The sequence below is a fragment of the Orcinus orca genome, chromosome 9 (assembly GCF_937001465.1).
Source record: "Orcinus orca chromosome 9, mOrcOrc1.1, whole genome shotgun sequence".
NCBI classification, from domain to species: domain Eukaryota; kingdom Metazoa; phylum Chordata; class Mammalia; order Artiodactyla; family Delphinidae; genus Orcinus; species Orcinus orca.
This window is the reverse complement of record NC_064567.1, coordinates 75,715,353-75,742,915: the sequence shown is the minus strand read 5'-3', so window position 1 is coordinate 75,742,915 and position 27,563 is coordinate 75,715,353. Positions and strand designations below refer to the sequence as shown.

The following is a 27,563-nucleotide window of genomic DNA, read 5'->3' as shown; positions in this document are numbered from 1 at the left end:
ATCCCTGGTCAGGGAACTAGATCCCACATGCATGCCGCAACTAAGAGTTCACATGCCACAACTAAGGAGCTTGTAAGCCACAACTAAGGAGTCCACAAGCTACAACTAAGACCTGGTGCAACCAAATAAATAAATAAATGGTTTTTAAAAAACAAAGAGCCTAACCTGTGGCAATGTCCAAAATTAGATTTCTGGTGTTTACTGCCAAAATACTCTCCCCTCCATCTTCCTCATCTCACCTGATGATAGCTGCGTCCAGTTTATCCAGCTAAAAACTACTGAATCATCTTAAACTCCTGTCGCTTATACCCACGTCTAATATGTCAGAGAATCTCGCAACTGATTCCTAGTTATCATTCAAAGTCCAGATTAGGCTCCTATACCTCTTCCTGAAACTACCTGGGATATTTCTGACTTCACAGAGCTCTCTCTTTTTCTACATATCTCTACCAGCACTTCCACTGTATACTCTAATGCTTGTGAATATTATCTTCTGGGATTCATTACAAATATGAACTATAGCTCAGACCCCTCCACGGCACTGAACACACTAGTGCATATTTAGTAAGGGCTCCACAAACTTCATTCTGAGCGAATGATTTTTCTGCAAAGATTCCAACAAAATCAGTACAGCAAACAATACTTACTTCCATTAGTTAGTTGTGAAATAGTCAGGTTTCCTAAATTTCCTGCATTTGCAAAGCTATCCGTCATGTCTCCAAAAACCAGCATCGTGAGGGGGAGTCCGGCTCCGTGGATGATGGCGGCCACAGTCCCCAACACCATATACAACTTATCAAGCCAATTCGAATAGCGAAACTAAAAAATGAGAAAACACAGAGAAGAGGAACAATTAGCACAATTTCATGGATGATTAGCTCTACTTTCCAAATATATCTGAAATCTAAACAGTTCTCAGACTACTACTGCGACCACGTTGGTCTGATAACCTAATTAGAAATAGGCATTTGGGACTTCCCTCGTGGCACAGTGGTTAAGAATCCGCCTGCCAATGCAGGGGACACGGGTTCAAGCCCTGGTCCGGGAAGATCCCACATGCCACGGAGCGACTAAGCCTGTGCGCCACAACTACTGAGCCTGCGTGCCTCAACTACTGAAGCCCACACGCCTAGAGCCCATGCTCTGCAACAAGAGAAGCCACTGCAATGAGAAGCCTATGCACTGCAACAAAGAGTAGCCCCCGCTCGCCGCAACTAGAGAAAAGCCCACGCACAGCAATGAAGACCCAATGCAGACAAAAATAAATAAATAAATAGATAAATAAAAATAAATGTATTGAAGTAATTTAAAAACAGAAAAGAAATAGGCGTTTGTTTCTTTTTTTGAGTTCTGACCTTCTTTATATTGGACTCAGTCTGTCTTCTTTTTTTAAATTGAAGTTTAGTTGATTTACAATATATTAGTTTCAGGTGTGCAACAGTGATTCAACAATTTTATGGATTATACTCTATTTAAACTTACTATAAAATATTGGCTATATTCCCTGTGTTGTACAATACATCCTTGTAGCTTACTTATTTTATACACAGTAGTTTGTACCTCTTTAATCCCCTACCCCTATCTCGTCCCTCCTACCTTCCCTCTCCCCACTGATAACACCAGTTTGATTTCTGTATCTGTGAGTCGGTTTCTGGTTTGTTATCTTTATTTGTTGTATTTTTTAGAGTCCACATGTAAGTGATAACATCCAGTATCTGTCTTTCTCAGGTCTGACTTATTTCACTAAGCATAATACACTCTAGATCCATCCATGTTGTTGCAAATGGCAGAATTTCATTCTTTTTTATGACTGAGTAATATTCCACTGTGTGTGTGTGTGTGTGTGTGTGTACACCACATCTTTATCCATCCATCTGTTGACGTACACTTAGTTTGCTTCCATATCTTGGCAATTGTAAATAATGTTATTAAGAATACTGGGATGCATATATCTTTTCAAATTAGTGTTTTTCTTTTCTTTGGATCTATACCCAATAGTGGAATTACTGAATCATATAGTGGTTCTATTTGTAGTTTTTCGAGGAACCTCCATACTGTTTTCCATAGTGGCTGCACCAATTTACAGCCATACCACCTTGAACATGCCAGATTTCATCTGCCTTCTTCTCTTACATATGCGGGTTTCATGAGAAGCATAGGACATTCTGGGAAATTACAAAAATCTATAATGACACGATAACAGAAAGGCAGCATTTGTGACTCTGATTTACAAGAATGGAAGCGACTTTTCAGCTCAAGATTTTTCAACCCAGAAAAATCACCATTGAGGAAACATGTGTTGTGGCTTTAAAAAAGTGGCTTGGGTCAAAGATCTGCTGCCTAACAGCATTAGCACAAATGTGAAATGATGTTAATGTAATTAGGTCTCCATAGTAAGAAGGAAGAGGAAAGGAATGAGTTAGATGCATGCTTCCCAGAGACCAGTACAGATGTGCATAATCTCTTTAACTGCAGGCAAATTGAAAGAAAGAAGAGAGGGAAGGAAGGGGGGGGCGGGAGGAAAGAAGGAAGGAAAGAAAGAAGGATTTGTAATCAAATGAGCTTAAATTAATGACGTATTTTCCATAATCTAAAAACATCCTATTTACAAATTAAAACCTTTAAGGGAGAACACATTTTGCCTTTTTTTTCGTATTTCATTGAAACACGGGCTAAATTTTGCCACTATTTACTTTGTCTTAACTAAGCATTCATCCACCTAAGAAAAAAAAGGAGTTAGAGATGAGCAGAAACCATTTAGTATCTAGTATCTTCTATCAGAGACTATAAAATGGACAAAGTATCAAATTCCTCAGTAGAGGAAGAGAAGATGGTTGATACACAAGGATTTCCCCTCATCACCAACCCCAAGGACATTGTACCTCGAAAACTAACACTGGCTATTATAATAAAAGCAAGCAGGCCATGAATATAAATATTTACTAAATGCCTGCTCAATGACCGAAAAAAGCCAGAAATAAATACCAAAGTTACAACTCCTGCTTCCAGAGTGTTTAAAGGATGGAGGCAAAGCAAAAAAAGTATATTCAGTGTATATTCTGCATGCCTTGACAGCATGGTACATACAGTGTAGGGCAGATACAAAACTGAGCGAATGGGTCATTGCCTCCTTTGTGGAAAAGCTTCATAGAGGTGATGCTTCCTCCCAGCTTTAGCAGTTTAGCAAGGGCTTAAAAGCAAGGAGGAAGGCATTCCAACCAGAAAGGACGCTAAGTTGAGGCAAGAACGATCACAGTGTGCCCAGAGAAGACTGGGGTCTCCCAAGCTTGGGGTGCAAGGTATAGAAGCAGCAAGAAGAAGCTAACTGACAAAGAAGGACCCTTCACTGAGACAAGGCAAACCAGAATAGGCAAAGATATGGGGGAAGGGGACAGAGAAGGGGCAGAGGAATCTCATTTGGTCCTGTTTCATGCCCATCCAGGCATACGAGGAGAAAATTCAGTTTGAGGAGTACTTTTGTGACACTAGCGTATGTAGCAGAAGTCATGGGCGTGGACAAGATCATCTAGCAAGAAATAATGAGTGGGATTAAGAACAATTTGGAGGGGCTTCCCTGGTGGCGCAGTTGTTGAGAGTCCGCCTGCCGATGCAGGGCACACGGGTTCGTGCCCCGGTCCGGGAAGATCCCACATGCTGCGGAGCGGCTGGGCCCATGAGCCATGGCCGCTGAGCCTGCGCGTCCGGAGCCTGTGCTCCTCAACGGGAGAGGCCACAATGGGGAGAGGCCCGCGTATCGCAAAAAAAAAAAAAAAAAAAGATATTTATTAAGCACCAAATACGGATCAAGCTTGGTTCTAGGTACTGGCACAAGTACCTAGTAAGACAAGCTTTATGAGGACAGGTAGCTTGAGTAAGACAAGCTACCTGTCCTCATAAAACTTACATTACATTTTACTAGTATGCAAACAGTACAAGAGGGAATAGACACATTCAACATTCATTCAATATCTAAGTACCTATTAAAGTTCCAGGCACGGTTCTAGGCACTTGGAGCACAGCAAGGAAGGAATCACACAAAACCACCTGCCCTCATGGAGCTTAGATTCAGAAAGAAGACAAACATAAACAAGAAATCAGACAGTGGTTAAGTACTCAGAAGACATATCACACAGGGTGGTGTGCCACAGTGACAGGAAGCACCAGCGGGCTCAGACTGGCTGGGCGGGGAAAGTCTCTATGAAAAGGCAACATCTGAGCTCAGTCCTCAGTGACAGGAAGGAAAAAGTCATGTGATAATCTGGGGACAGAGGTTCCAGGCAGAAAGAACAAATGCAAAGGTCCTGGGATGAATACAAGCTCAGAGTGTTTCAAGGACCAAACATAATTACCACTGTGGCAAGAAGAGGGTGAAGGAGATCTGCCTGCCGTGAAATAAGAGATGAGACAGAGGTCAGATTATGGAGGGTATCTTATAGCCAGAGGAGGAAGTTTGGTTTTACTGTCAACTTCCCACCTAAGCATAAAGAAAAGGCATTCGAGGGTTTGAAGGATGGAACGGAGGTGATCTGATGTGACTATTGTGGGTAGAATAAGTTTTAGAAGCGCAAACATGGAGGAGGGCGACTAGGAGGTAAGACAGTGGTTGAGAGAGTGAAGTCTTGACCAGGTATAGGAGGGCAGAAAAATGCTCCGGCTTCCAAGCACGTGCACGTCCTATCCCCAGGGACCTGTGAATATGTGTCCTCACGTGGCAAAAATGACTCTGCAGACATGAAGGATACTGAGATGAGCAAACTATCCTGGATTACCCAAGTGGGCCCAATGTCATCATAAGGGTCCTTATCAGAGGGAGCCAGGGGGATCAGAGTCAGTAGTAGGAGAAATGCTAAGCAAGAGGGTGGAGTGAAGCAAGGAAGGGGCCACGAGTCCAAGAAGGCAGGAAGCCTGTGGAAGCTGAACAAGGAAGGAAACAGATTCTCTCTTAGAGCCTCCGGAAGAATCCAGCCCTGCTGACACCTTGACTAGCCCAGTGAGACTTTGGGCCCCAGAACTATAAGACAATACATTTGTGTTGTTTTAAGCCACTAAGTTAGCGGTATTTTGTTCCAACAGCAATAGAAAATGAATACGCAATGTCAAAAAATGGATAATAAGGAACAATGGCCAAGCAAGAAGGATCATAAGCGGGGGTGGAAGACATCCATTTGAGTTTACAGCGTTAGAGGTGGGAGTCCACCCGGATGATAAACCAAAGGTCTTTGTCCACAGTGTCATTTACTAAAGGAAGGAAGGGATGAAGGTTGTTGGAACTGAAGAGGTCAAAGAATGTGGAGCTTAGGAGGCATTAATAAGGTTACCAAAATAGAAGAATGATGAGAGCATAGGCGAACGAAGTAGAAGCAATCAAACGACAAGGTCCTCAATGGAGGAGCAAAAGTAACTAGAAATCAGTAGAGGGTATCACTGAAAATGGATAGAAGATATTATAATTGTCCAGAACCAAACTCAAACAGGGATGGAGTTTTGCATGAAAACAATTTGGAAGCGGTCACGTGAAACTAGAGAGCTGCCAACACTATCACTGGCCCCTGGGATTAGGGGTTGAGAACTCTAAATTCACAGGCAAAGATGACACAAGAAAAGAACCGAAGAACTGGGAGGAAAATGAGCAGACTGTGGCATCACAGATGCAAACAAGAGGAATGAATACGGTACACAGGGTCAGGTGCTACTTAAAGGTCGGGACAGACTGTCCACTGAATTTGGTGAGTGTTGGAGAAGCCAAATTGTAATACGTTAAGAAGTGATTTGGAAGTGAAACAGAGAGCAAAGGCAGCTCCTATTTGTGAAGCTAGAGGAGATGGCTTTAAGGAGGGCATTAGTGACATTAAAGACAGGTGACCTGTAAATACCAATTGGAAAGACCCAGTTCAGAGGGAGAGATTGAGGATACAGAAGAGAAAGGATAGTAATAATAATAACGTAAGGCCCTTGAGAAGGCAGAGGATATAGAAGCCAAAATACAGTGTTCAAGTGGGTGATTAGATTTAAGAACCAAATGCTTCCTGTTACAATAGGAGGGAAGGAAGAAGCAACTGATCCAGGCACAGGTATGTTTGTTAGACTGGGAGAGAAGAGCTGAGGAACTTCTTTCAGGTGGCTTCCATTTGGTTTGTGAAATAAAAAAAGAGGTCATCCACCAAGAGTTGGGGTTAGGTGGGGAGAAGTGGGAAATCTGAATAGAGTTTTAACATACTCAGCGAGAAGAGAAGGAATAGGGTTGCTGTGTGGGATACAGCCTATCGTGAGATTTTTCTCCAGCACCAATCAGACGTCGGGGTTCAGGCACCAAGAAAGCAGATGGCTGATTTTGCCTGGGCTGGGCATGACAAGTGACAGGTGAAAGGAAGTTTATAGTTTGGGCAAGAGTATCACTAAAGTGATGACCATTGCTCTAAACTGATAAGAAAGGGAATGGGGGCTTCCCTGGTGGCGCAGTGGTTGAGAGTCCGCCTGCCGATGCAGGGACACAGGTTTGTGCCCCGGTCCGGGAAGATCCCACGTGCCGCGGAGCGGCTGGGCCCGTGAGCCATGGCCACTGAGCCTGCGCTCCGCAGCGGGAGAGGCCACAACAGTGAGGGGCCCGCGTACCAAAAAAAAAAAAAAAAAAAGAAAGGGAATGGAAACAGGAAGGGGCTGATTGGGAAACTGATGGGTCAGGGGACTCAAGGTCCAAGGAAAACAGTGAGCAGATTGAAGAGAGAGGAGATGGCTGGCTAATTCAGTCTGGCTGCTTCAAAATGGTACTTTGGAGGTAGAACAGTTTCAAGCAACAGCAAAGTGCAGGATGTGAGAGGGTGGCTGGAATAAAGGGGAGGGAAAAATTACTGCCGCTGTGAAGGTCAAAGAGTGGTTATCCTTATAACACCATAGAAGTCACCCAAGATAGTAGGAGTATCACGGGTGGAGAGGGAGACACTGAACAAGGCGGTAAAGTCTCCAGTGAAGAATGACCAAGTGGCCGGAAAACAACAGCATCAACAAAGAACCCTTCAATTCCAGAGAAATAAAATGTTAACCAACCATATACTATCATAAAGGATTAACGTTGTTAAAAGCTCTGGACGTAGAGTAAGCAGATCTTGGCAAAATTCTGGGCCTTTCCCCTTACTAGCTATGTGACTGTGGGACTGAATACATCACTTAAACCTCTCTTGAATCTGTTTCATCATCTGGACCATCAGAATAACACAAGTTCCTACATCACAGGGTCACTGTGAGGATGAAGTTAAATAATACACATGGGTGCTTAACAGATGCCTGGCACAGAGGAAGCACTTAACATTGCCACCTATTCTCTATTTAGAAAAAAAATTAATGTTTCAATAAGATACATAAAGTGGAAAGATCAGAGCTGAATCTGTAGCAAGGGTGTTTAACCTTTAAGGAGCGCTTTGTGTAAGAAGTGTAGCCCAACTTGTATCGCTCCCGCCCCAATTTCCAGTTGTCCCGTTTCCTCACTTGTTTTAGATTTTATTTTGTATTTCTGTAAACGTTGAAACAAAGCCTGACAGAAATAAAATAAAGGCCAGTAGAAAAATCTGAATCTATTCCTTACCTCTTTTTCATCATTTTCTCAAGACTGCCAAAAAGTCTTCTACTAGAAAAAAGTTAACAGGGATGGTGTACAGAAAACAGTGAACGCTGCAAGCCTGAGACTACATTCAAGGTTAGCCCTTGGCTGGCATCTAGAATTTGGATTTTGGGGAGAGTAACCATCACCCTAACTGACAAAAGTGGCCAAACTATTTGTACAAACAATGTGCTTTATGCTGAAGGTCTGCCTTCCTTCTGCGAGTCTGGAATTTTGGTACACGCTGCGCCTATGTGATCAGCCCCCAGTCAAAAACCCTTGGGCACTGAGTCTCTAATGAGCTCTCCTGACAGACAGCATTTCACACGTGTTGTCACAGCTCATTGCTGGGGGAATAAAGTTGACTCCATTGGGACAAGACATTGGGGGCTTCTCTTGGACCTCTCCCTCTTTCCTTTGCCCATTGCCGATTTTGCTGTAAATCTTAGCCACAAGTATGGCAATATGCCGAGTCCTGTGAGTCCTCCAAGTGAATCATCAAACCCGGGGTTCTTGGAAACCCCCAACACATATCAGTTTTTGTCTTAGCTGGAAATTTTTATGCATCAGCAATGCCAACAGCATCAGCATTTTACTGTTAAATGTTCTTAATATGTCCCTGTCTATATGCGTTTTATACACAAGTTCACAGTTAACTATGTCAGCTCTTCAAGAAAAAGGCAAGAGAAAGCGCCACTTAAATAGTACAGCTTTTCCTCAAAAGACTTAGAACATATTCCTTCTATGCCATCCTGAGCGCTGTGATTTACAACATGAATTTCCTAGGTCTGAATCTTGGCCCTGCTGAGGATTCCTGGGCAAGTTAGTAAGTCTCACCTCACTTTCTCTATCTGTAAAATTAGAATAATAATAGTATCTATCTTCAAGGGAGTTGTAAAGATTAAATGCGTTCATATAGGAAGTACTTAGTGCAACACATGGCATAAAGAGCTGTATTTATGTTATAATTATTAGCCTTCAAACTCCAGATGTTTATTCTTTTGTGGGCACAATTGTATTGATAGTATTACTTCTATATATTAGGTCTGTTAAGTTTTCTAAAATATAAGACTGATTTTTTTCAATTTAAGTTACTTGTAAAACAAAATTACAAAAGACAGAAATATTTTGGTCTCCAAAGGATAGAACGGAAATTAAGTCTTGGCAATAAACCCTATTTTAACATCAAAGCTTCTTTTAGTACAAGAATATAAGAATGAACTCTAAAACAAATAAAAACTGTCACTTGATTATTCAGGTAGTCCTTCTGAGAATGACCCAAGTGCATAGCCTCATTTCCCCAAAATTCCAAAGAGAGTGGAAACAGACTCAAAGGTGGAACTTCAGCAAGAGCAACTGCAGTGCAGGAAGATGAAGTTCTTATAAGATAACCAGAGTGCTCGGTGTAAAAGGCAACACTTTTTTCCTGCCTATAAGCATTTTCTTGTTCAATTTACTAATATTCATTTTACAAGATGGATTACCCACACACACACACACACACATTTTAAAACTGTCTGGTGTGTTACGCCTGAATTATAAAGTGTGCACTACAAGACTTAATTGGTTCAGCAGTCTTCCAGGTTCTACTTGCACAGTTCACCTACATCTGCATTCTCAGGGGAAAAAAAAAAAAAGGATCCAGGTAGAGAGAGACCATCAACCAGCCTGTCTCAATCCAAATCTGATTAAAGAAAAGCTTCTAAGCAGCTACTGTGAAACCAGAAAATAAGATAAAGAATTAATTATATTCCGTGAAACCAGAAAATAAGATAAAGAATTAATTATATTAAGGTTTTCAAATTCCAGATTTTCAGTTATTCAGCACAGAAGAATAATGCCATGTACTAAGTCATAGTAATAAATAATCCATTGCTGACTTCTATTATATGAGTGTCTGGGACTTTGACCGCAAACCTGCCAGGATTACGGCCCTTGTAGACAGGGCACCCCGTTCTTTCTTCGATCCACACTTCACGTGGCTGGTTTCCTCTATCTAGATGGCTGAGACCATCACTGGGAGAAGTGCTTGCATAGGTAACATATCACTGGCGACATAACTAACTAGGCGAATACTGAAATCCAGGCTAGGAAGGGTGAGTCTGGAGGCTCATGGTACACAGCAAGTTATGACTGGCATTCCCCTGAAAACAAACTAAATTAAACGAATTCATTTTACCTCTCCATTAACAAATACAAACAAATTTCTGTCCAAGAAAGTATTATACCAGATGAAATACCTCATTTCTAGATCAGGAGAAGTCAAATTTCCAAAGCACTTTGAATAGTGAATACATTCAAACTCACCACTGCAAAAGTACTGACAGTTGGTTTCTTTTCTTTCTTCTCATCTTTTTTACTGAAAAACCTAGCAATAGAATTACATAAAACTTTAAAAACTATATAAACCTTTAATTACCCAATTAACATAGAGCTTATATTTAATAACAAATAGGACAAAGAAACATGTCTACAATGTTATTAAAAAAACAGGTTATAATACGATCCCATTTATGAAGTTTAAGTATGTTTACATATACCTTAGAAATCTATACATGCGGTTATCACTGGGTGTTGAGATTTCTACCAAAATATTTTCTTCCTTGTGCCTTTGGTATTTCCTAATTTTCTATGGTGAATACACAGAGACACAAGACTTTTGCAATGAGAAAAAATAATACTAAAAAAGGAGAGCTTCCTGTTTTTCTTCTAATTAGAAAATCATTCATGCTCTCCAGAGTTAATCCCCTTAATTATCACCTGAGTAATTCTAGCAGCAGAGAGCTAGTCTATCTACCTGGATATTATCCTTAATCATTCCCTTTACCTAGTGGAGAGGAGCGGCAAACAGATGCAGGGCATAAATTACCCTGAGAAAGGTAATTAAATCACTTGCCTTGAGTAAATCTAATTCTGAAAAGATGTCTGGAGCCCTAAATGGACCATTAAGGCAATAAACGCAACCTAGAAAACCTGCCACCAAAAAAGATGGTTTGTAAACTGCACAAAAGCGGTCCTCAGGCAGAGACAGGAAGGTCAAGTATTTTGAGCGCAGATTCAAAACTCTGTAACTAGTTTTCTATTCTATGTAACTGCCACCTAGCATGTGAAAGCAAACCAACCAAAACTAGCCTCCGCATCTACATTTTCATATTTATAAAAGAAAGACTATTTCAGGGAAGAATTACATTATTTTTACACAGCTTTTCCAGTTCAAAAAGTAAATGCATCTTTGTTCTTTAGCTAAGCAAAGTCAAAGAGTTGAAGCAACTTCTAAAGAAAAAAGAATCCAGCGTCTACCCCATATTTGGCTTTGGAGTGAGGTTCGAGGGACATAAAAACACACAAAATACACAAACATAACTCTTCAGATTTGATTCCACCCTATTCCCAGTAAAGGTGTGGTTTCAGTATCCCTGGAATCAGGATGAGAGGAAAAAAAATAGTCATACATAATTGAGTTTTAGCTCTAAGCTTTTTATTTATTTTTTCATTCTCTAAAACTGCAGCTACTCTGAAGAATTTATAATGTTCCAGACACTGGCTAAGTAAACACTTCCCATACAGGAGCTCATTTAATCTTAATCTCTGTGAGGCAGGCACATTTTTGTCCTTCCTTTAAAGACAAGAGAACTGCAGGTGAGAAGAGTTAACTAATTTGTCCAAGGTCACACAGCTAGAACAAGGCCAAGATTGAAACTGCAAAGTCTAACTCCCAAACACCAGGCTATCTGGTGCAACCTCAGAATTCTGAGACGCTGCATTGCAAGGAAATGCACATATAAACTGACTCTCACCCCTCCTAGAAGACTCATTTATCCCCATCCGCTCAAACACAGTGCTGACAAACGGCAAAAGTCGCTTATCAAGCCTCATTTTAATAAAGAATCTTAACAAATACAAATATGCCAAATGGTACTACTACCCAAGCATTATACCTATTAGCAAAGCCACGTGCTTCTTTATAATTTCAAATATAGTTTAAAAAAAAACTCACAGAAAAAGAAATAAGATTTATGGTTATTAGAGGGGGGAGAGGGGATGAGAGGCAGCTGGTCCAAAGGTACAAACTTCCAGTTATAAAATAAAGAAGTACTGGAGATGTAATGTACAAGAAGATGATTACAGTTAACACTGCTGTATGATATATATATACACATATATATAAAAGTTGAGTAGATCCTAAACGTTCTCATCACAATAAGAAAAAATTTTTCTTTTATCTATATGAGATGATGGACGTTAGCAAAACTTGTTGTGGTAATATTTCACAATATTTATAAGCCAAACCATACGCTGTACACTTTAAACTTACATGGTGTTGTAGGTCAATTATATCTCAATAAAACTGCTCAAAACTCAATAGACTATATATATATCTAAATATATAGTTTTATTAAGAACAGATTAAAATCAGTAATGGTGAGCACAATTTACTAAGAGCTACTTAACCAAAAAAAACAATTTCTAGGGCTTCCCTGGTGGCGCAGTGGTTGAGAGTCCGCCTGCCGATGCAGGGGACACGGGTTCGTGCCCTGCTCCGGGAGGATCCCACATGCCGTGGAGCGGCTGGGCCCGTGAGCCATGGCCGCTGAGCCTGCGCGTCCGGAGCCTGTGCTCCACAGCGGGAGAGGCCACAACGGTGAGAGGCCCGCGTACGGCAAAAAAAAAAAAAAAAAAAAAAAAAAATTTCTAGTTTGAAAAAAAAAAGTCTATAGGCCATGATAAGAATCAGCAATAAAATGAAGGTATGTGCAGGCTCAAACGAATCTTTTTTCTGTTTTTCAAAATATGGACTCTATTTTATTTTTTGAAGAATATAAATAAATGTCCCACAAATATTTATTGAACATCTTTTTCAAAAGTGGAGGTATAACTGACATACAACATTGTATTAGTTTCAGGTGTACAAATTGTCTGGTGTGTTATGCCTGAATTATAAAGTGTGCACTGCAAGACTTAACTGGTTCAGCAGTCTTCCAGGTTCTACTTGCACAGTTCACCTAAATCTGTATGATCTGTATCAAATGTGAATGATTTGATATTTGCATATATTGTGAAATGATCGCCACAGTTAAGTCTAGTTAACATCTGTCATCATACAGAGTCATAGAATATTTTTCCTTGTGATGAGAACTTTTAAGATTTTCTCTCTTAGCAACTTTCAAATATGCAATATAGTATTATTAACTATAGTTGCCACGCTGTACATTACGTCCCCATGACTTATATTATAACTGTAAACTTGTACCTTTTGACTCCCTTCAGCCATTTTGCCCCCCTTTCCTCCACCTCTGGAAACCACCAACCTGTCAAATGTCTATCATTTCCTTCCACATACCCTTAATACTTCTTACTCCAATATCCCTAAGTGTTTGTGTCAAAAATACGTAGTTGTTTAAGATACCAAGTTTAAAAGTCAAAAACAAAACGGGAAATATCTACCTTCCACTCTTTGTAATCTATTTTCTTTTTGTTTATTGGGGAGTTTTTTATTATGCAAGTTTTCAAATAAACAAAAAAAATCTAAAGAACAGTAATAAGACTACCCATAAAAAATTCACCTAGATTCAACAACTGTGAACATTTTGACCATATTTTCTTTATCTGCATAACAAAATATATATTATAACTGTTAAAATTTTGCTGAACTATTTGAAAGTAAGCTGCAAACATCATGGCACGTCATACATTTTCCTACCATGATCACATATAATAAAATTAACAGCAATTTGATACCATCTCATATCCAATCCACATTGAAAATTTCCAAGAATGTTTTCTATAGGTTTTTCCTTTTTTGGAACTGATGTAATAAAGGCTCACACATCACATTTGGTGGTATTGTCTCTTTAGTCTCTCTTTTAAATCTAGAAGTCCTCCTCCCCACCTACCCCCGCCAAACATTGACTTTTTATACGAACAAAAACAGATGTCTTATAAAATGTCCCACATCTTGGATATGGCTGTTTCAGACTTAGTCCAAACTGAGACGTGCAGTAAGTATGAAATACCCAGATTTGAGGACTTAGTATGACAAAGAGAATGTAAACCCTCTTGTTAATAATTCTGTTTACATGTATAAATGATAATATTTTGTATATACTTGGATCCCTAAAATACATTTTCAAAGTTAATTTCACCTGTTTCTTTTTACTTTTTAAATGTTGCTGTTAGAAACTTAATAATTACAAATGTGGTTCACATTATATTTCTATTGGACAGCATTAGTCTGGAAGCTTGATTGGATTCACTGAATGATTTGCAAACCTACTTCGTGGTGGTGCCGTGTCACTAAAGTCTATTCCACCATGAGCCAGGCCAGGTCTGATCATTTGGTTAAGGTTCCTAACTGCAAAATCTCTCCACTGGAAAACCACACTTTCCTTTTTCCAATTAAGAATTGTGGCTAATTCTTAGATTCAGCCTTTCTCTGAGTGCTTTAGGATCCATTAACAATCCTTGCCCGAATCAATTGTAACAATGCAGGTTTCAATATGATAGCTGGCATTTTTCTGTAAAGAAGTTTCTCTCTGTCTCTCTCTCTACTTGTCTCACCCTTAGTTTTCCTCCTCCTCTCATAATTTTATTAAGAATTCATTTATTCAGTATTTCACAGTCGAGTACAGTCATTATTCTTTTTGACGCTCAAACTGTCCCAGATTCGGCTAGTGGAAACCCCTTCAAGCCAGCACCTGTGTCCTTTTTGACAACCGCCCTGAACTCCACTAACTGTTTTCAGGTACTACAAAGCTACTCCAGGCTCAGACTCAATTGGTATTAGCCCTTTCTCTATGGGGCGCAGATTCTTTTTGTAATGAACGATATTGAGAAACCAAGATCTGACACTAAGTGTGCAATTTGCCACTATTCCTTTCAGTGGACAGAAACTGAACTATTTAAAAAAATGATGAAATCACACTGAAGTTTCTAATTCAAATTTAACATTGTTTTTAAAAAGCTTATTTAATGACCACATTTGTATTCCTTTTCTTTTACACTGAAAAGCTTGGTTTCTAGTAATATTAATATATTTACTAAATTGTTTTATTTTACAATTTATTACTAACAAAAAGCTTATTGAGCAAAATTTTAAATTTCACGTACAGACACTGCACTGTGATCAAAATTCACTTAAGATTGTTATCTTCCCTATGTGGTTACAGTACCAACTCTATATATAATCAGGATAATTTCACACCATTCTAGTAACTTCTTTGGTAGTACACTCCTCTCACAATTTCTTCTACAAGGGTCAGCTATTCATTGCCTTAAAATTAAAAAAATGCTTAAATGCAGTTGTGGCCTTCTGTCCCATCTGCCATGCCACACACATGCAATGTTTATGTGACTGTTTTACCAGAAGGAACGAAGGACCACAAAGCAGAACACAAGAAGCACATGGTTCAGGCTCGTCGGCGACCAACATCACTTGTAAAGCAGGTTACAAAACACCGAAAAGAAAATGAGCACTGGCCTGTGTGGGACCAGAAAGCTGAGGTAGAAGCTCACCATGCAAACGCTGTGCTCAACTCAGCCAGCGAACTTCTGCAGCTGCTTGCATTTAAGATAAACAGCAGCAGCAGCAGCAGCAGCTGATCATTTATTTCAGTGCTGAAGGCTAGAAACAAATTTCCCAAATCTCTCAAGCCATGTAAAGTTTGAAAATGAAACAGACTACCTTTTCTTGTCCTTTTTCAAGAAGTTCTCCCCCCCTGCACTTCCACTGCGGCCTTCTTCAAGATCCATCGCGACCTGAGGAGAAACCACAACGGATTAGCCAAACGCAAGATCCGCGGAAGGCAGAGGTGAGGCTGAACTTGAGTCCCGCGCGAGGAACGGAAGGGCGGAGCGCTCGCCCTGATGCTCCAGCCGCTCGCAGGCGCGATGGTCCCCGCAGAAACTTGCCTCCGCGCCCAGCATCCAGCCTCCGCAGGCGAGCAGAGTTGCAGGGGTGCGGCGCGGCCCGGACTTCGCCCGCCTCCACTGCGGCTCTGCCTCCCGGTGGTTCGCCTCGCCGTCCACCAGCCCGCAGGCTCGGAGCCCGGCTTCGACACCGCGCTGTCTCTGCGGGCTCTGGGCAGCAAACTCCAGGACGCGTGGCTAGCACCGAAAACTAGGGGCTGGGGTGCCCCAGGAGCTCCCCGACTGAGAATAAGTCTCACCTCACTTGGTCCCCTTGGACTTGCCAAGTGGAATCTCCCCCTCCCTCTCCTCCGAAGCCCTCTTCCCACAGGGACCAAGCTCAAGAAATTGGGAGAGCGCACCCTTCCCGCGAACCCTCTCCCTCTAGTCCCCAGCCTCGCGCTTCCCTACCTCGGGCTTTCTCTTGGAACGTCCACTAAGACGTGAATCTTGGAAGAAGAGACTCAGACTCCAGCGGAAAGTCGCGACGGCGGATGCGAGCAACGGCCGCCGCCGCCGAGCCTAAAGGAGCCGCTACGCGAATGCGAACGGGCTTCCCGTGGCTAAGGGAGCGAGTAGGGAGCGCGCAGACCACACCCTAGTGCTCCGCTCCCCAGCCAATCAGCCGGACCCGCTCGGGACCGCTCGGGACCGCTCGATTGAACGCAGATTGCTCGGCAAGTTACGAAACTGGTTGGAATTGCTAGAGGAATGTCCTCGCTTCTGTTGCCCCTCAGCAAAAGGACGAGTAGAGGAACGCTTATCAGCTGACTCATCAAGGACTTGCACATTCATAGGGTCCTGTCTGTACAATTCCAAACAAGTCTTCATATCCACCGAAGTATGTGTAGATAGATAGATATAAATGTGAATATACAATTTGCTCCTGGTGGCTCGAGTAGATACTACTGCCCATTCTGTAGTTAAAACGAGTTAAAATTCCCTTCCAAGCAGCACCTTTAAAAAGGCCAGGTGAAATTTTTCTGCAGGTCTTTCTTCAGTATGTTAGACAGTTTCTAAGGTGTATCTGTTCATGTTTTATTTGAAGAGAAATAGAAAGAAGTAGGAAGACTTTTTTAAAAAATCATATAAGTCGAAACGGACATTTCAGGGTGGAAATGTAATTAAAAGAATGTAATCTTTTCGGATTGTAGCCATCAGGGGAATGCCCATGTTTTTCTCAAGGCGTTTTAAAACTCTTATATTTTAATTCGGATTCTTAAAGTTTCGTGTATTTTAGCATATTACGTTAGTGGTAATTTAATTCCATATTTACTGTTACCATTTACAGTTTTTTTCTGGTCCTCTCTTTTCCTCAAGTTGTTGAAAAGTGCAGTCTTCACAATTCAAATTCATAAAGCAGCGTTAACTCACATCGGAGCTTTACATACTTATCAACCCAGGGGAAATGGATGTTGTAACTTTTTGTCTGCGGTCTCCAAGTTACAGGAGTTACTCTCAGCTCGCTGCAAAAGTGTAAAAGACGAAAATCCCTTTATTTTTTACTGCATAGTGTATTTTCCGCACTTTAAGTAACTCATACTTCAAAGCCATAATTTTCTTTCCATCCTTTATTCTAGATTTTCCTTGCCTTGATTTTTTTTTCTTAGCCATGCGATAAGGTTTCTTTCTTTACCAACTGTTAATTAGACCCTCTAACAAGCCACTCATTTTCTCTGTGTTCTAATTGTATATGTATGTGTACAGCATTGGCCCAACTATTTAAAGGTGTAACACTAACCCTGTGTTCCACCTGGGGCAAATGTATGAAGAGTTCCTCTTTCTCCCACGTGTTTTTAATCTGATTCATGCCTCTGCTCTTTGTTTCCAGTTCTGTTTTACCTTGTCCCACCTTTAGTTTATGTGATCTTGTTATATATTTTGTACCCTTGAAAATAAATGCCCCCTAAATCCTCCCTAAAACAATGCAGGATTTTTTTTTAATTCAAGTATAGTTGATTTACAATGTTGTGTTAGTTTCAGGTGTACAGTAAAGTGATTCCGTTACAGTTATATATATATATTCTTTTTCAGATTCTTTTCCATTATAGGTTATTACAAGATGTAGAATATACCTCCCTGTGCTATACAGTAGGTCTTCATTGTTTAGTTTATATATAACAGTGTGTATGTTAATCCCAAACTCCTAGTTTATCTCTCCCCCCTTCCCCCTTGGTAACTATAAGTTTGTTTTCTATGTCTGTGAGTCTATTTCTGTTTTGTAAATAAGTTCATTTGTATCATTTTTTTAGACTCTACATAAAAGTGATATGACATTTGTCTTTGTCTGACTTACTTCACTTAGTATGATAATCTCTAGGTCCATCCATGTTGCTGCAAATGGCATTATTTCATTGTTTTTTTTATGGCTAACAGGATTTTTTTTAAGTATTACGTATATTATGCTGATTGCACTATTTCTACAGGCTTGAGCTTCAAGTGAAAATCTCTATCAAGGACATACATAGTTTAAGGATCATAATAGCCCAGAGAATTTTTAGTAAAGCTCTGTCTTTCTACTATATATATATGTTATGTATATATTTTAGTTGCTTTGCTCCACCGACATGAAGATATGGACATAAAATACAATGGACCTAAAACAGTGGACAGTTCCAGCTACTCCCAAGCCATAGGCCTGGACTTTAAAGACTTTGACTCCTGTCTCACATTACTGCCAGCCACTCCTGGTAATATCAAACAGCTGGACTAGGCACTTCCTCTATGAGCCTCATTAATTTCAGGTGAAACCCCTTAGAAAGCAGCCCCTTTGCAAGTCTTGACTCACACACCTTCACACAAGCAGCTATTTTTCCTTTTTGAAGTGTGCTTCCCCATAATTCTGTACCTTCCTGCCCTCCACTGGCAAGTAGTCCTTTCACCAACTTGTCTGTACTCTCCCAACACTCAAGATTTGCATCCCTGCTGCGGTCTATTCTGTACGTACCTGTGGGAATAATAATAACTAACCTTGAGTAAGCACTGGCCGTGTACTAGGAATTTTCCCAAGCACTTGAAAGAGATTAACTCATTTAATCCCCACAATTATCCTCTGATGTATGTACTATTATTGTTACTAACATTTTACAGTGAAAGAAACTGAGGTTGACATTGTGTGTCCAAAGTCACACAGCTGGTAAGCAGCTGACCCAGGACTTGAAAGCAGTCCAGCTCCCAGCACTCATAAATACACTCTTAACCACTCCTACACCGTGGTACATTACTATAGTACAGTCTCATACACTGCCTTTTCGAGCCTCCCACCCCACCCTGTGAAACATTTGTATCTTATGACTCCATCTTAGAAATCCTGCAATGGCTCCTTAATCTGAACTATATCATATCTGAGAGTTTCCCCTTGGCTTTTGTTTGTTTGTTTGTTTGTTTGTTTTTGCGGTACGCGGGGCTCTCACTGCTGTGGCCTCTCCCATCGCGGAGCACAGGATCCGGACGCGCTGGATCCGGACGCGCAGGCTCAGCGGCCATGGCTCACGGGCCCAGCCGCTCCGCGGCATGTGGGATCTTCCCGGAACGGGGCACGAACCCGTGTCCCCTGCATTGGCAGCACACTCTCTCTCTCTCTATCTTCATTCACCTCACTTCCATACACTCTCGCCCTTGCCCCCAACACATCCATGGGTGTTCACTCCATTTCAGCCCAACTCATCTCTCAGATGATTTGCTCTTTCTTTCACTCTGTGCTTTTCCACATGTAAATCTTTAAATTAATTTACAGCAATTTTCTTTTTTGGTACCTGACTCCACAAACAACCTGGACTTACATTCGAGTACTACTTCTGCTGTTTTTGCTGTGTCAGTTTGAACAGGTTACTTAACTTTCCAGTCCCTGAGTTGCCTCTTTGGTAAAAAGAAAATAGTAGTGGTACCTCATAGAGTTATTGCAAAATTAAGTGATTTGTGTATTTAAAAGGCTTGTACAGTGCCTCAAATATGTTAAACACCCAACAATTGCTATATATTAGTAATAAAATCCCCTTCTCAGTCTATTTTTGCCCTTCCTTGGCACTCATGTATGTACCTACATTTATTTATTCCCTGTTACTTTCAAAGGAGCAAAAGAGGGGAAAAAACAGTACCTAAATAATAAAGAAAATGAGTGAATACAGTATCATTTCACACCTTTATTGCCACTTTCCCCAGCATCTGTCACCACAAATATTGCAATAACTTCAAAAATGGTCTCTATTTCTACCTTTACCCCGATTTTGTTTTCATCTCCCGTGTGCTGTTGATTCAGAAGAAACAGGAAAATGTGCTCCATAAAAACAAAGATGTAAATCGAGGAAAAGAAACTCAAGAAATCCCAAAAATGCACAATTCAATACCTTTACCCTCTTTTTTTTTTTTTTTTTTTTTGTGGTACACAGGCTTCTCACTGTTGTGGCCTCTCCCGTTGTGGAGCATAGGCTCTGGACGCGCAGGCTCAGCGGCCATGGCTCACGGGCCCAGCCGCTCCATGGCATGTGGGATCTTCCCAGACCGGGACACGAACCCGTGTCCCCTGCATCGGCAGGCAGACTCTCAACCACTGCGCCACCAGGGAAGCCCGATACCTTTACCCTCTTTAACAGTCCCTCTCCACCTTCCCCTCCCCAGGGTCTATTGTTAAGAGTAGGTGAAGTCAATGGTTTCCCCTCTCACTGAGAGTAAAATCCAAAGTACCTCCTATGGCCTATAAGTCCCTCCAAGAACCGGCCCCCTCTCACCTCTGACCTCATCTCCTTTTACTCTTTCCTGGGTTATTCACTTCCAGTCTCATCAGCCTTCTGTTCTTTGATCATCCAAGCATGCTTCTTCCTCCGGGCGTTTGTAGTAGTTCTAGCTACGCCCAAGCCACAGTCTTTGACTTTAAAGACATTGACTCCTATCTCACATTACTGCCAGCCACTCCTGATAATAAAGAGCTGGAGTAGATACTTCCTCTTTGAGCCTCATTAATTTCCGGTGAAACCCCTTAGAAAGCAGCCCCTTTGCGTGTCTTGACTCCCTTAAATTAGCTGTACCATATGACTCATTTCTTCATTTTTTCAGGTCTTTACTCAGATGTCAGAAGCTATTTTGTTTGAAGAACCTAGAAACAGTGGCACATAATAAATGCTCAGTAAACATGTTTTAAGGGAATAGAAAAAAATGAATGAGCAGGTTGACTCAGAAAAATGTGGACTAAGTATAAATTTATATAAAGGCTTTTGGGTCTTATTTTTATGCTGCTTAAATTTTTAAAAATTATGCTTATACTTACTGGGATATTCATAATTCTGGGCCTCAGTTCAGTCAATATTTGTTCCACAAACATTTACTGAGTGTCTGCCATAAGCCAAAAACTGTGCTAAATTGTAGTGAGAGATAGTGTAAACATTATATTCTGCCTTCAGGGAGATTGTAGATTATTTTATTTATACAAGTTCTTCTGGCCCAGATAGACTGGGATTGTGTGTTTTATTGTTTTTTTGTTTGTACTGCAGTTCATGTAGTGCTTTTCCTGTGGCAGAGAGATCATAAATACCATTGTCAGGCTAGTTGCCTTATTTTCTTTGAAACTATCTGCCATCCAAAGTAGTATTGACCTCGTTCTTCTCCTCCTTAAAAACAGCAGACGGCAGATGAAGCCAGTGCTGGGGAAGGGCCCCGAGGTGGGGGGGAGGGGGCCTGGAACGGGAGACCACGGTGGCTTCCGAGGAGGCCACAGAGCTCGTGGAGGCAGAGCAGAAGACAAGGAGTGGCTCCCTGTCACCAAGCTGGGCTGCCTGGTCAAGGACAGGAAGATAGAGTCCCTGGAGGAGATCTGCCTCCTCTCTCTGCCCATCAAGGAGTCTGAGATCATCGACTTTTTCCTGGAGGGCATGCCTCAAGGATGAGGTTTGAAGATCATTCCTGAAAAAAGCAGACCCGTGCTGGCCAGAAGACCAGGTTCAAGGCATTTGACGCCACTGGGGATTACAACGGACATGTCGGTTTGGATGTCAAGTGCTCTAAGGAGGTAGCCACTGCCCTCCATGGGCTCATCATTTTGGCCAAGCTCCACATCGTCCCCACGTGGCCAGGCTACTGGGGGAACAAGATTGGCAAGCCCCATACCAACCCTGGCAAGGTGACTGGCCACTGTTGCTCTGTGCTGGTGCGCTTCATCCCTGCCCCCAGGGGCACTGACATCATCTCAGCCCCTGTGCCCAAGAAGCTACTGATGATGGCCGCAATTGCTGACCACTACATCTCTGCCAGGGGCTGCACCACCACCTGGGCAACTTTTTGATGTCATTTCCAAGACCTACAGTTATCTCACTCCTGTTCTCTGGAGAGAGATCGTGTTTACCAAGTCTCCATATCAGGAATTCACTGACCATCTTGTAAAGACCCACACCAGAATTTCCGTGCAGAGGACCCAGGCTCCAGCTATAGCCACCACATAGTTTTCTTTTTTTTTTTTTTGTGGTACGCGGGCCTCTCACTGTTGTGGCCTCTCCCGCTGCGGAGCACAGGCTCCGGACGCGCAGGCTCAGCGGCCATGGCTCACGGGCCCAGCCGCTCCGCGGCATGTGGGATCTTCCCGGACCAGGGCACGAACCCGCGTCCCCTGCATCGGCAGGCGGACTCTCAACCACTGCGCCACCAGGGAAGCCCCACCACATAGTTTTATATGAGAAGAATAAAGTGAATGAAGCCAGAAAAAAAAAAAATTAACCTCTTCTGAAACATACCTTTTCACCCTACGTCAAGCAAAACTAATAAGCAAAGATCTACCAAGCAACTCAATCTTTTTTTATTGAGATGTAATTGATACACATCATGTATTAATTTCAGGTGTACGACATAATGATTCAATATTTGTATATATTGTGAAATGATCACCACAATTAGTTAACATCTGTCACTATGTATAGTTACAGAATTTTTTTTCTTGTAATAAGAACTTTTAGGCTTTACTCTCTTAGTAACTTTCAAATATGCAATACAGTATTATTAACGATAGTCAGCATGCTGTACATTACATCTTCATGACTTATTTATTTTATAACTGAAAATTTGTATCTTTTGACTCCCTTCACCCATTTTTCCCACTCCCACCCCCAGCCTCTGGTTACCACCAATCTACTCTCTATCTATGAGCTTGTTTTTTTGTTTGTTTTTAAGATTCCACATATAAGTGAGATCAGCCAGTATTTGTCTTTCTCTGTCTGACTTAGTTCACTTAGCATACTGCCCTCAAGGTCATCCATGTTGTCAAAAATGGCAAGATTTCATTCTTTTTTATGGCTGAATAATATTGTGTTCTATATATATATATACCACATTTTCTTTATCTATTCATCCATCAATGGACATTTAGGTTGTTTCCATATCCTGGCTATTGTAAATAACGCTGCAAGGAACATGGGCGTGTATATATCTTTTTGAGCCAGTGTTTTTAGTTTCTTCAGGTAAATACCCAGAAATGGAATTGCTGGGACCATATGGTAGTTCTATTTTTAATTTTTTAAGGAACCTCTATACTGTTTTCCATAAATTTACATTCCAACCATTAGTACACAATGGTTCCCTTTTCTCCACATCCTCACCAACACTTCCAGACAATTCAATTTTAAATGTAAAGTGTATTTGCCATATAAGTCCCATAAGTGGTGAGTTTCTCTCAGTGCATTGAAATATTAGATATTAGATGTGAAACCACCAGTATTTTAGCTACTTTCATTAGTTCTCTTTATCTTACAGCCTATTAAACTACTCACAAATGAATCTTAATTCCAATTCCTTGCTTTTTAATTTCTGTAAATGTGTTAATAAATATTTTTATTTCTTTAACGTAGAATTTTCAGAAGTTTTAAATTCTGCCATTAATAGAAAATCCGTTATATGTGTTTCTGTCAGTCAACAAGCATTGACTAAAAATGTATTCTGAAGAATGTAAAGGCTCTCTGGTTGTATATTTAGATGAACATTTATATCCTAGCTCCCTTAACCCTTCATTATCTTTTCAAGCCACTCTTACATTTTATCTATTATGCTTTCACTTACTTTTCCTTCTTCTCCTAAGAAGAGAATTTTTAATTCTTCAGGAGGTTCTTCTTCCCATGACTCTTTTGTTGTAAATCCTGTGTTTTTCTTTCCCTGCTCTCTCCAATAATTCATTTCCCCTATTTCTCCTATCTCTTCTATTTAGCCAATCTGAGCCCGAAATCAAGGTTCACTAGTCTATAAAAAGGAATGCAAATTCACGTTGATGTACTCCATTGACCTGAGCCAGAGAAAGAATACACCTGAAGTTTCAGTCCAAAGAGCAAGACAAATGACAGCTGTGGCAACAATAATCAAGGATCCACACACTCTCCACCCATTTGTGTGTAAGTCATTTCATGCACAAAGGATGTATGACTATCTTAATGACAGGGGACATTGACTGACTGTACCTGCACTCACGCTAGATTACATCAGATTGTTTCTATGCATGCATGCACTTAAAACAGAAGTTCTTAATGTGAGTATATTGCTCTCTAAGGAAGTTATTTTTCCTGATATTGTTTAACCAATGGATGCAACAGCCTTAACTTGGGTGAAATGGTGATCAGAAGACAACGAATTGACTTAATTTAAAACTAAGTGACTGGGGACTTCCGTGGTGGCGCAGTGGTTGAGAGTGCGCCTGCCGATGCAGGGAACACGGGTTCGTGCGCCAGTCCGGGGAGATCCCACATGCCGCGGAGCGGCTGGACCCGTGAGCCATGGCCGCTGGGCCTGCGCGTCCGGAGCCTGTGCTCCGCAACAGGAGAGGCCACAGCAGTGAGAGGCCCGCGTACCGCAAAAAAAAAAAAAAAGGTGAAGAATGGTTGTTTCATAGTGATGAAAGTTATGTCAGTTTTTTTCTTTAAACTTTTCAGTATTTTACAAATTTCTATACTAAAAGTGTATTATTTTTACAATGGAAAAAGTGGTATTTTGTGTGAAGCGTGGAGATGGGAGTAAAGAAGAGGTTCTAGGACCCCAGCTATTGTTATCCATCTTTCAGGGGACGATTGCTGTTTATTAAGGAGCAAACGGCCACATTTAGCGAAGGGCAAAATTAACTGGCTAAAACAAGTAACATGGAGAACTCCCAGTATTCTACATTTCTTCAAAAATGTCTATTTCTGAAAATTCCTTTAATGTTTTTAAAGAAAGAGAGAAAGGGGCAAGGGAGAAAGACAGAGGTAAAAACGGAGAGATAGTTCTTTAAGTGGTAAGAAAACATATTGTAGACTGAAATAACTAGCTTTGGTTTTGCCATGCACTCTGTGTAACGTGGCTACATTTTATCTAATTGCTGCTTCACTATCAACATCAAAGTGTCATGGAGAAGGTCAAAGACCTAGAGGTACTCTTCCCAACTAACCACCAAGTACCTTGACCTGAGGAAGGTAATAAGGAGGAAAGACCATTTAGGGACTTAATTGTCATTCCCCTGAAGAGTGGAGCTCCATGAGGGTAGGAGTCTTGTGTCTTTTTTTTTTTTAATTGAAGTATAGTTGATTTACAGTGTGTTAATTTCTGCTGTACAGCAAAGTGACTCAGTTATACACATATAGACATTCTTTTTTTATATATTCTTTTCCATTATGGCTTATCACAGGATATTGAATATTTTTTTTATGCCATACAGCTAGTGCCTAGTACAAAGCACAGTACAGATAGTAGGTACTCAATTTCTGTCTGTTGAATGGACTTAGAGAAATCCCCATTAACAGCATTATTTGACTTTGTTTTGTTTTGTTTTCGGTGTTTTTTTTAAAATTTTTGACCGCACTGCGCAGCATGCGGGATCCTAATTCCCCGACCAGGGATCGAACCCGTGCCCCCAGCAATGGAAGCACAGAGTCCCAACCACTGGACTGCCAGGGAAGTCCCTACTTGACATTTTAAAACATATCCAAACAAATAAAGATAGACGTAACTGGAACAACTATTCCTTTCTTGAGTCTTCTTTTCTTTACTTAAAATTTGTATTGAGCATTGTGTGGCCGGGGCTTTGCTAGATGCTGGTGATGGGAAGAGGAAGGAGCACAGAGTCCCTCAAGTTGTGTACGTGTGTTTCCAGGGGTGAAAATTGTTAGCATAATTTTAGTATACACGACAGATGCTTTGTTTTTGTTTTTTACAAACAAAACTGAACTTTGGCATTTAAAATGACCACTATCCTCTTCAAAGTAGGTACCTAAGGAGACTATGAACCAACTTCAATGATGCCTGCCAAGAAATAACATTGTTTGAACTTTGGGGGGGATTTGTCTTCAGATTCTACTCACATATGCTTTGAATGTCCTCAATAGTATCAAATATTGTCTTATGCTGATAAATTTAAGTTTTAGAAACAGGTCATTTGACACTGGACAATGTATTTATTCTTACTGCAACAGAAATTCCTCATTTTTATAATTAGACAGTGAATGTAGAGCAGTTAGCTTAGTACCTGGATGTCTAAGTTCTGAACGTTTACTTCTGTTATTCTCATTATTAGTAGGCCAATAGGTGACTTCCTTGAGAGAAGTTTCAGCTAAAAATGAAATATGGCTATAAAGTAACGAGCCCAATTTTCTTGTATGCTTAGCAAATTTGTTCTGAAGATTATTCCTAAAGGTAAATCCCTTCAATGTTCAGTGCTTATCTGGTTGAATCACTCCTAGTATATATCCATTTAATCATTTTCTTATTCTGTAGCCAAAGCTTTTGCCCTCAGGCATCAGTGCTGAGGAATTCCTAACACAATAATAATGTTACCTTAAATGGTTTTTGAACTTGCAGAGTTCATAAAAAATGTCACTTCTTTTTTAGTTTTGTAATTACTTTATGATTCATTGTCTTTGAACTTGCCTGATCTTAAATGAACTCTCTCCTGGGAACAAGGTCAAATCAGTTCAACAAGCTGATGTTCACTCACTTATTTTTTCAAAAAGGTTTTGTATTATTTCGAAAGACAAATCTACTTAAAATATACTTCCACATGGAAGGAGCATGGTGCTAACAGACTGATGGTAGTTGGTTAGATCTGATTTGGCAGCTATAACTTAAGTTAGGAAATGTTTCATTTTACATTTGTATGGAGAATTCACTCGTGCATCCATTCAACAATATTAACTGAGCACCTTCTGTATGTCATGTGGTATTAAATGTGCTTGGCATCCATCCAGGAACAACAACAAAATCCCTTCCCAGGTAAAACTTACATTTGGTGGAGGGGTAGACAGATCAACAAAAGCATAGAAAATGAGTGATTTAGTATGTTAAAAGGTGGAAAATGCCTTGGAGGAAAACAGAGCCGAGGAAGGAGACTGTACCGGTCAGGGAAAGATTAGAATTTTAAATAGGATGACCTCATGTGACCGAGACAGGATGAAGCTGAGGAAGGTTTTCAGTGATGCAGTTAAGATCTTGGGAATCCTTGAATATTAATGCTTTTAAAATTATTTCTATAAAATAGTTTCTACTGTAGGGTAATTTTCACGCTCCAGTGTTTCTTTCTACATTCATGGCTGTTTAGGCTTGTAAGAGAATTTAGAGGTCATCTTATGCAGGTCTTTTATGACACTGAGTCTCTGAAATGCTAAGGAACTGGACTGAAGTCCATATAATCAGAAAGAGGGCCATTAACAACATAGGTTTTCTGACACTGACTTCGCTGTTCTTTCTATCATACTGAAAGGGAATTCTAACGGTGAGGATTCAGACTGGCTAGCGTGGGATACGTGTTAGTGGGACAGGTGCAATCAGACTCTAGCTGTTTTACTTCAGCTTTGTGTGAAGTTTCTCCCACTTTGATTTTATTTTTGTCCTTGACCAGTTATGTTACCGACCAGGGTTCTTGCCCTCCTTAATCAATAGAAATTGATAAGAGGCCCGTCAAGAAATTCAAGCAGGGACTTCCCTGGTGGTTCAGTGGTAAAGAATCCGCCTCTTACAAGGCAGGGGATGTGGGTTCGGTCCTTGGTCAGGGAACTAAGATCCCACATGCTGAGGGGCAACTAAGCCCACGCGCCACAACTACTGAGCTCAAGCGCGCCTCAGCGAAAGAGCCCAC

General features: G+C 40.9%; 1 protein-coding gene and 1 pseudogene across 1 annotated transcript in view; one reads left to right on the top strand and one right to left on the bottom strand.

The window, feature by feature from the left end:
• Positions 1-16,056, bottom strand: part of ABCB1 (ATP binding cassette subfamily B member 1) — a 106,280-nt gene extending 90,224 nt beyond the window's left edge. Inside the window, exons 1-4 of the mRNA XM_004263504.3 lie at positions 15,911-16,056; positions 15,276-15,349; positions 9,902-9,962; positions 648-819 (exon numbers count right to left, since the gene is read on the bottom strand). Of these exons, the coding sequence (XP_004263552.1) occupies positions 648-819; positions 9,902-9,962; positions 15,276-15,343 (301 nt within the window). The 5' untranslated portion in view covers positions 15,344-15,349; positions 15,911-16,056. The remainder of the gene's footprint in view (positions 1-647; positions 820-9,901; positions 9,963-15,275; positions 15,350-15,910) is intronic.
• Positions 16,057-21,123: 5,067 nt separating this feature from the next.
• LOC101279682 (40S ribosomal protein S2-like) lies at positions 21,124-22,136 on the top strand (annotated as a pseudogene).
• Positions 22,137-27,563: the final 5,427 nt, after the last annotated feature.